This window comes from Glycine soja, chromosome 13 (assembly GCF_004193775.1).
Source record: "Glycine soja cultivar W05 chromosome 13, ASM419377v2, whole genome shotgun sequence".
Classification (NCBI taxonomy): domain Eukaryota; kingdom Viridiplantae; phylum Streptophyta; class Magnoliopsida; order Fabales; family Fabaceae; genus Glycine; species Glycine soja.
This window is the reverse complement of record NC_041014.1, coordinates 23245608-23255296: the sequence shown is the minus strand read 5'-3', so window position 1 is coordinate 23255296 and position 9689 is coordinate 23245608. Positions and strand designations below refer to the sequence as shown.

Genomic DNA, 9689 nt, shown 5'->3' with positions numbered 1-9689 from the left:
AGTAATGATAAATAAATATTTTAGTATTTTTTTTTAATTTTTTTCTATCACATCATAAATTTTATTATATTTATATACTTTTTTCATTTTCTTTGATTGTTAAATAACAAAATGTATGTTCACTTAACATTTTTCTTTTGATTAATTGTAAAATTTGTCCCCCTATTTTTCTTATTACACTAAATCAATTATCCTATTTTTTAATTCACTGTTTGAGTCTTTCTATATTTTAAAGTTTATTATCTTAGTTAATTTTAATATAATATTAATATAAGTTTTATTACTACATCCAAGTAGTCATTTAAATATTTGATATAAAATATAATATTGATATAAGTTTTATATGAAAATAATTCAAAATTCAATTTTTTTTAATTTATTATATTTTTATAATCTTATATATTATCTTTTAAAATGTAATATATAAGATTAAATTTTATTTTCACACATAAATTAAAATATATATATTTATATAAGTTTTATTTTTATTTTATATAAAAATAAATTTTTTTCTTATATATTATAATATATAATATATAAAAATAAAATTTAAATTTTCAACTATATATATAATTTATATTTTATATCAAATATTCAAATCAACACTATATCGGTAAAATAATGTTTTTCTTACTTCCCATTAAACCTTTTTCTTTATATATACAAGGGAGAGATGAACAATTATTTTACAAACAAACTCAAGCATATAATAAAACACATCAAGTCTGCAAATACAGCATGCTCTATTGCCAACAAGAGAATATTTGTGATGGATAATATGTAAATAGTTATCTAGTTAAAACAATCGTTCTAGCAAAAAAGAAATGTGGCTGCTACGTTACGTACGGTTCTGAATCCTGACAGGGAAGCCACCAACCATGAAAGAAGTGAGATACGCAGCGAACTCGGGTTCGGCCACCTCCGACAGCACCTTGAAGCTCTTGATAATCCCGGCCACAAGTCTTTTCATCTGCAAAAACGCCATTTCCCTTCCCAAACACACCCTTGGTCCAGCCTGAAAAACCGGATAAGTAAAAGCATCCACCCCCTCGAATTTCCACCTCCCTTCCACCTCGTCCCTACTCAGCCACCTCTCTGGCCTAAACTCGCCCCAATCCGCCCCCCATATCTTCTCCGACCGCCCCATCGCGTAAATATGATACGCCACTCTCCACCCTCTCTTCACCTCTGTCCCATCCGGCAAAACGTCGTCTTCCCCTGCCTCCTTCGTATCCACCGGCACCGGCGGGTACAGCCTCATGCTCTCGCACAACGCCGCGTGCGTGTATACCATGTCCTTCACCTCATCATACACGTGCGTGTATGCCGCGTCTTTCTCCATAACCTCCTTAACCACCTCCTCCTCCACTTTCGGGTGCTTGGAAATCAGCCAGAAGAACCACGTTAGCGCCGCGGAGGTAGTGTCCCTCCCCGCTAAAATGAAGCTTATGATAATATCCATAACGAACTCTTCGTCGGAGTGGCCAGAGCACAAAAACCGTGATAACAGATCCAAGGTGTCCAGAGTTTCTTTCTCTTGAAACTCTTTCTTCTTTTCTACGATGATTCTCCTTGCTAAGCCTCTTACCTCGGAGATCGCTTCCTTGAGGCGCTTCTCGGAGCCGAGGTTGAGGAGGCTTTTGATTTTCCAGAAGAGAGGGAAGGCGGCGTTGAACCTCTCGCTGCTGATTCTGGTGGCGTCGTCGAAGGCGGTGGCGAAGGGGGTTAACGGGAGGGAGGGGAGGAGATACTCCGGGTCGAAGCCGAACGCGATCTTGCAGATGTTGTCAAACGTGAAGCGTTGGAGGATGTCCTGAAGGTCGGGGATGACGGTTTTGTTTTTGGCGGCGGCGGCGAGGAGGGGGAGGAGGCGGCCGGAGAGTTCGGCGTCGACCACGGTTTCGACGAACTTGCGGAGAGCGCGAGTGTTGAACTCGTGGCTGGAAATTTGGCGCTGAACTTTCCATCCAGCGCCATCTGAGTTGAAGATACCCTGGCCGAGGAAGTCTCCAAGGGCCCGATTCAGAGTCAGGCCCTTGGGGTACACAGGGAAGTTGGTCTTGAGAATGTGCTGGACAACGGTGGGGTTCGCCGTGAAGACCTGGCGGGAGCCGAAGGCGCGGTGGAGGACGAAGGTGGAGGAGGGGGAGGCGTGGAGGATGTCGGAGATCCAGTGGATGCGGCGGCGGTTGTTGGCGGCGATGGAGAACACCGAACCGATGACAGGATATGCTTTGGGAATGGTGGTGGGAGAGGGTGGTGGAGATTTGCCTCTGGAAAGTGTTGTGGCTAAGAACCAAAGTAGGGTTGCAAACAAAATAAGCAACAAAGCTGGGCTTTCAGGTTCCATTTTGCTCACTCAATCACGTCCTTCCTTTGGCTTCACTCTACATATAACAAATGTACTTAACCCCGCAGCTGCTTTATATATAATCCCTTATCGTGCAATGCTTACTTACGGAGAATACTTTATTCCTAAGAGAGACAAACTAATTTGGTGAATTTTAGATACTGTCATGACTTTTAATCGTAAAAATATCTTCTTTTTTTTTTTTATAAAAAAGATAAAATTTAAAATTGTGGACTAAAGTTTTTACTATATATAGAAAGATATTTCTCGTTTTAACGGTAAGATATTTTGATATTTTATTTGGGCATCTGATCTTAGCCACTGAGAGTGAGAGAGCGTGGATTAATTTGTGCTACTTTGTTTTAGTTTAAAGTTGTAACGTGAAATGGAAAAATAATTGAAGAAGACATGATAAAAAGAAATTTGCGGCAAAATGTAGTGGCGACGAGACAAGACGATGAGAAGAGTCTCCACTTTCACATGCAGTGCGCTAAATGCGGTGCCTCTCTGCCTTGCATTCCACTTTCAGTCTCCTCACTCATTGCAGTAGATGACTATAGCACCATGCGAGAGAGGGATATAATAAATCAATTCATCTTCTTCCACCTTCCGGTCATTAGGATAAATATTCAAAACAAATAAGGTCCATCAACACATTTGATAGATAGATAGATAAATACATGTTTCTTAAGCATGCTAACATTCGATACCTAATCCGGTGTATGGAATTTTATTTTATTCAAAAAGACAATCAACCTTGATTGTCTCTATTTCTTAAAAATTAGTATTATGACTTTCTCAAATACCTTACTTTTAGCAAAATAAATAAATATATAGGATATTTTATAAAATTCGTTAGAGTTAAATAGCTTACATTTTTAAGATAGATATTTCCTAATGCAGTTTTAGAATTTCAACAAAGGGGTCAAGAGTTTGAATAACTTAACTAATGTGATTAAATATTTATTATATATGTAAATCTCAAAACTTGTTCAAAGCTACGTAGATGATTACACAAATCTTCAATATTATATTCATGTTCGTTATCAGCGTGAACATCTTTTAATATTATGCATTCTTTACACTAAATCCCATGCATCAAACAACTCTTACACCAAGAATTATCGATCAAACTGGCCAACTCATACAATTATAATTTTTTTGATTATCTAAAATTCCATCCTTAAACACATGTTTTGTGTGTAAAAAATAGATACAGTAAAAGTTTTCTCCTTTCTTCTTACAAGAAAACACATAGGATTTTAGGCTAAGGCTCGGTATTTTGGACGAAGGGAAGATAAGTGGACAGAAACGAAGAGCTAAAACTTTTAGCAACAAAAATAAAAAATAAAAAAAAAAGAGAAGGAAGATAAGCTTAATTCGTAGTTACATATGAAACAGGTGCTTGGCATCAATATCAGACAATGCCTATAAATGATACCCAATAAAGATTAGTATGCGCAAGTCATTCATGCGCTATCAAAATAACATGAGTACAAAAAGATAAGTTAATCTGCCAACACATTAAGGTATTCGGGCTTGAAAACTTGACAAGCATCAGATCCAGTTTAAGGACCTACCACCACTGAGAACTTAACAGTTACAACCCTCTACAAATTACGTCGGACATTATAAACTTGATCATGTCATTAGATTTTAAAGCAAGACCAACATTTGAAAGCAGAGTTTAACATGTAAATGAGACTCCAAAAATTTGTAAAATTTGTTCATAAACTTTCGTAATCATTGAACAACCCCAAGCCTGGCCAAAAATCATGACCACCATTCTTACATGTCTGCTTTGAAAGTGCAAAAGTATATAATTGTCAAAGCAAATTGAGAAGATTCTGGGTGGATTCATATCGTCTCTATTGATACGAGTGTTCACAATGCAGTATAATATACCATATGAAAGTTTATTTGTGCCTAAAAATAAAGGAAGAACTAAAAACACTTCCATTTATATGCTTACCATCTTCATCTTATTGCAATTTTCCGAAGCTCATGCAATCGATGAGCTATGTCTTGAATAAATTGTTTTCCATCATTGCCATTTTGAAGAGAATTTGTTAGGTGCTCCAGAAGATCATGATCAAATTCAAGTGCTTCCAACCGTTCATTAAGGTCTGATATTTCATTTTCTAGAGCAACCAACTCAACTTCTCTTCTAGGCGTGCAGATTTGTAGTTCAGGAGATTTGGAATGATTGTTTTCTGCACTAAGAGAACAAGCATCAACATCTTCAGCAGCTGATCCATCTTTATCAATATGATTTCCATTCAATGTATTAATGCTTTTCTCTGTGGACAATCCAGTATCTTCATGACCATCTAATTGATGCCCTTCACCATTAGAAGCTCCTTGTTGATTCAATTCACTGACTTCAAGTTTCTCAGATCTATCATTAGGCGCATGCAAAGAGATTTGATGAACCTTCTCTTCCAAGTTTTTCAAACATTGAGAAATGTATTCCTTTTCCTCCTCAAATTCCAAAAATGTGGTTCCACTGGTCACATCTTCCTCACCAACTTTGGATACCTCAGCATTCTTTGAACTGCTTGCGGTATTTGTGATGTTATGCACACCAGTGTTTTGCACTGTGACATCTTCTCCTTTCAAATCCCGACTTTCCTTATGCATATTATGGACCATAGGTTCATCATCCCCCAAGTTTGATCTATAATATTCCAGCTCGGCTTCCAAATCTTGTATCTCTTTTTCCTTTTCTGTGAGTAGATCATTAACTTTCTCCAATTCATCATTATCATATTCTGCTTGCTCCTCCATCATTCTTAAATATTGAAGAGCCTCCATCTGCAGTGCTGCCTTCTCCTCCTGTAACCTTGTAATCATAGACATTGCTTCATTTGTAGCAACAGCAGAAGCGTTTCTTTCTGCCTCCAGTTCCTTCTGTAAAGAATCCATGCATTTCTTGTAATACTCAATTTGTCTCCTCAGTCTATCATCATTAGAATCTCCTTCAATTTCATCAATATTGCTTTCATCCAGAGAATCAATACCAGATTCCACTGAGGATGACTTTTGAAGTACCTGAACTCCGTTAGAACTAGAAGCCTCAGCATCTGTCCCAGGTGGCGAGTGAATATGATTTATGGGAACATATGATGATATATTAGACCCATTAGGAGAAGATTTGTCTGATGGTGATTGCTCCAGTTCTTCCTTGACATTATCAACTTCCTTAGGATTTATAGGAGCAGAATTACATACCTCCAGATGAGTCTCAGTTGATGCTTTTTCCTCTGTACCAATCTTCTCTAAAACTTCCCCTTTCTTTTCAGATACCATTCCAGTATCACTTGCTTGTGCAACATCTGCAGCTGGAAATATTTCATAAAGCAAATGTTAAACAACTATTTTGAAGAACAATAATGGAAATATAGGGAGAAAGAAATGTAACATTTTTCTGATGATGCTTCAGCATGTGCATGTGTGTCGTTCAAAGTCATAAGCTCAGATAGAGGAGTAGGACGAGAATCCTGAGAAGGAGAAGTAATCTTACTATCTTCTGATTCTCTATCAGGAACATTCATAACAATAGGTGATGGTGAAACCTCGTTTATTGAAATGAGCTCAGCCAGGTCAGAACTGAATGTCTCTTGCTTTTCTTGCTGCAAATTAATTTCTTCTGCAGAATTGGCATTCACATCTTGATGTTCGCTGACATTAGGCTCCACACATTGATCTGAAGGCAAAGGCATGGATTTGGCAGAACTATCATTCAGATTTTCCGGATTCAAAGCACTCGGAATACAGTTTGAGGAAGGTGCAGATGTAACTTGAGCTTTAGGGTCATTGCTGGCTTCAATGTTCTCATGAAACACACTACTAACATCATCATCATCAGAAAATAGAAATTCGGACTCAGAATCAGAATTAAGTCTCAGCTCAGTGTACCCAATATGAGATAGTGGCTGAAAACTGCTTTTTCCCTCTGATCCAGGAAATTTATCCCTCATTTTCTTCAAGTTATCCCGGTGATTTAAACGGCTTTGCCTCGGTGCACATGGAAAAGGAATATTTGGCTTAAGAAAAGCTCTCCCAGGTGATTTTAGTTGGATAGATCTTGGGGAGTTCTGATCTGACTTCCAAAGCTTACCACAACAAGTACATTGTCTTGTACATAGTCTTGCACCCTTAGAGCCAGCAAACAAATCTCTACTTAGTGATGGACTTTTGAAACCAGAACCACCAAGAACCAGCCCAAATTTACCCACCAACAATTTGTGCGTTTTTGCATTGCACTTGGTCTTTGCAGTGACGGACAAAAGACAATCATCACACATCCTATGCCCATCTGCCAGCTTACCATGAATATGACACAAAATCAGAGATGATATTTCTGATTTGTGACTGCTGCAAAACAGGTTCACATAGAACTCCGGCCTTTCACGGCATAAGATTTGATCAAGCCTAGAACACAACAAGCAAGGCATTTGCAGTTGGCAATAACTCGCAAACTTGGTGAGCATATATGATAGCAAGGCATTGAGTAGCAGCAGAAATATCAAAAGCCACTCACAAGCTGCAGATGTAAGAAGGGAAATGAACCCTTTCATTCTCCTTGCTTTGACAAATGAAGTTTCCTTTCCACCTGATGCCATCTCCACCACAGTTGCTCTTACAAATCCACAACATTCATGACAAGACAGGGAAAGTCATCAATCAAATCACAGCCACCCAACTCTAAGCCCAAAATTGCATCACCAAGTTAGATGGTGAGCTAAGGCTAGAAGGCTACAAAATTGGCATCAAACAACCACCATTAGACTCAAATTATAATTAAAACCCAAGCTAAATGCAATGCATTTAATTTTGTTAGTTTAGAACCACATGTATCCTGGACGAGAAACAATCCTACTCTAATACTCTAGCCAAATAAAGACTAGATCACCAGTAAAATCTTTTCTTTCAAATATTGAATATAGTTACATATTCAAGATTCAAACTCAAGACTAATGACTAAATCAAAACAACCACACGTGAGTTGATCCATGTGTTAGGTGATGGATTATATTTAATTGACGCGCCATTTTAACGATGAACAAATCCAGACAGACATCATCCATAATCATAGACAGCCCAACCACAACCACAACCAACATCAAACAAATTGAGCAAAGCCATAAATAAATCCTCAACTCCTTAGACAACGACAAAAAGAAATTAATTAAATAAATAAATAAACAGGAATAGATTTTCGTTTTGCAGAGTAATTGATGAAAATGAAATATACACCCTCTCATCCAACCGACCTACACTAATAATTGTCGAGTAACCGTAAACATAAACAGAAAGTGAATTGAAACCAACCCAACCGTAACGCATTACGCCTTAGATTATCAACTACCAACTGCAAGTTTAGTGACGACAATTAAATCAAATAAATTCAAGGGCCATAAATTTCAAATAAATAAATAAATTAATTAAAAAGGTCGTGGAAAATTCAGAAAAATTGCATGATTTATTTATTTTCATTCATATTTTTTGATGTTGGGGAAATGCGGGTACCTGTTTCTGTTCTGCAGCCTGCGAGAGAGAGAAGAGGATGAGGTACAGAGGCAATTTCTGATCAAAGATGCCAAAGAATTTGTCTTTCTTTCTTTCCTTCCAAAAAAGGAACAAAGAAAATTATCAAAAATAAAAATAAAAAATAGTAAAGAGAGTGAAGAAAATTGAAGAAAAATAAGGCGCGGAATTACGTGTAGGTCCCTCTCCGCTTGATCCAGTGACCGTTGAAACCAACGGCCTTTGATTTGTTTGCTAGCAAATGCATCTGAAAAATAATTTAATTTTGTTAGAATATTTTCATTTTTAAAATCATTTTGATTTCTGAAAATTTGTTATATGAATGAATGAGTGACTTTATTTTGCATGCATCATTTGTGTAAAAAAGAATAAAAATTCATCTAATAAATTATTTAAAGCATTTTATAATTCATGTGTTGTTGTACTATCAAATATGATGAAACAAAAAATATATTAAATTTAAATAATTAATACATAATAACGATTATAAGTATAAAAAGTGTATATAAGTTTTGTCGACTGCTCAACACGTTGCTATTGCACAGCTGCAACAATGGATGAAATGTGGTGCTGTCAATCATTTTCTAAAAAAATATTCCATCAATGAGTTTCTATGTATTTTAATATGTTGAAACAATGTATCGTATCTTTTCCTATATATTCTTCTTTATTTCTTTCCAAGCAAACAAATACTGTGAAAGAGAATAAGTTGAATGCTTGGAAAGTAATTAATTGCATGCATGAAGGGACTGGTGTTCATTGCTTGATCGAATTTAGTGTTGATTATTCTCTTGGTATAGACTTTGATCATCAAACTAGTTTGATACCCGTCGCACGCGTCTTTTATTTATGTTTTTAATTTGTCTATATATTTATCTAAAAAAGAGTGTGTATATTTTTTATTTGTAAAAATTGAAAACAAATACTAAAAATTGAGTTATATCTTTTGGTAAACTGTTGTGTATATATTAATATAGGAATATAACATTATATGATAAATTGAAAGAACCATTAATTTGATTTAATAAACATTTGAAGGGATCAATTTTTTAAAAAAACTTAGGAGACAAAATTAAAACCAAAAATAAAATAAAAGATCCAAAGTGTATTATAATACTATTAGAGTTTGACTGGTGGCCAGATTAAGAAAGGATAAGGTAGAATAATTATGATATCCTATTATAATTAGTTGTTTGTTGTATCAATAAAATATATATAGTGTTCTCCTGTCTATTTTTATCCTATTATTTCACCGGAAGCTGAGTTAATAGGATAAAAGTCTCTCTTTTTCTCTATATGTATGATAATAAATAAATTTATGCAATATATATATATATATATATATATATATATATATATATTATGCACTAATATATTAATTTATATAATATATATTATATTTTTTAATTAGCATATTATCTTTTGTATATATATATAATAATTTTTGACACATAAATTTAAATTAAATTATATATTAAAAATTAAATAATTATTATTTAAATATTTTTCAAAGCAAAATATTTGACTATTTTATAAAGCTTATATAATTTTTTATAATTATATAAAAAAGTAACAGCATGAGTAAAATACAATTTTGTATAGTTTAGTTAAAATTATTTTTTTGGAGTTTGAGTGTAATTGTGAATGAACAACTGAATGAAATAATTGATTTTGGGGTTTGAGAACTGTGAAGGTTGGTTGAAACTCCCCTCTTTACTCTGAGTCTCTGATATGCTTGTTGGAAGGTTTGAAATTGATTCCAGAAATCCCAGAAGCCAAAGGTGCAGAG

At 35.2% G+C, this 9689-nt stretch overlaps 2 protein-coding genes across 4 annotated transcripts; both read right to left on the bottom strand.

The window, feature by feature from the left end:
* Positions 1 to 612: 612 nt before the first annotated feature.
* LOC114381151 (cytochrome P450 94A2-like) lies at positions 613 to 2465 on the bottom strand. Its single transcript, XM_028340335.1, has one exon. The coding sequence runs from the start codon at positions 2348 to 2350 to the stop codon at positions 839 to 841; it is 1512 nt and encodes a 503-aa protein (XP_028196136.1). The 5' UTR covers positions 2351 to 2465; the 3' UTR covers positions 613 to 838.
* Positions 2466 to 4023: 1558 nt separating this feature from the next.
* On the bottom strand, positions 4024 to 7995 carry LOC114381205 (probable myosin-binding protein 6). Of its 3 annotated transcripts, none has more exons than XM_028340402.1 (3): positions 7883 to 7995; positions 5772 to 7108; positions 4024 to 5691 (listed from the first exon to the last, which is right to left on the bottom strand). In XM_028340402.1, the coding sequence occupies exons 2-3, from the start codon at positions 6973 to 6975 to the stop codon at positions 4328 to 4330; spliced, it is 2568 nt and encodes an 855-aa protein (XP_028196203.1). In that variant the 5' UTR covers positions 6976 to 7108; positions 7883 to 7995; the 3' UTR covers positions 4024 to 4327. The 3 variants fall into 3 exon arrangements, with proteins under 3 accessions (XP_028196203.1, XP_028196205.1, XP_028196204.1); XM_028340404.1 differs by having other exon boundaries at positions 5874 to 7108; XM_028340403.1 differs by lacking the exon at positions 7883 to 7995 and having other exon boundaries at positions 5772 to 7506.
* Between the last annotated feature and the right edge of the window lie 1694 nt (positions 7996 to 9689).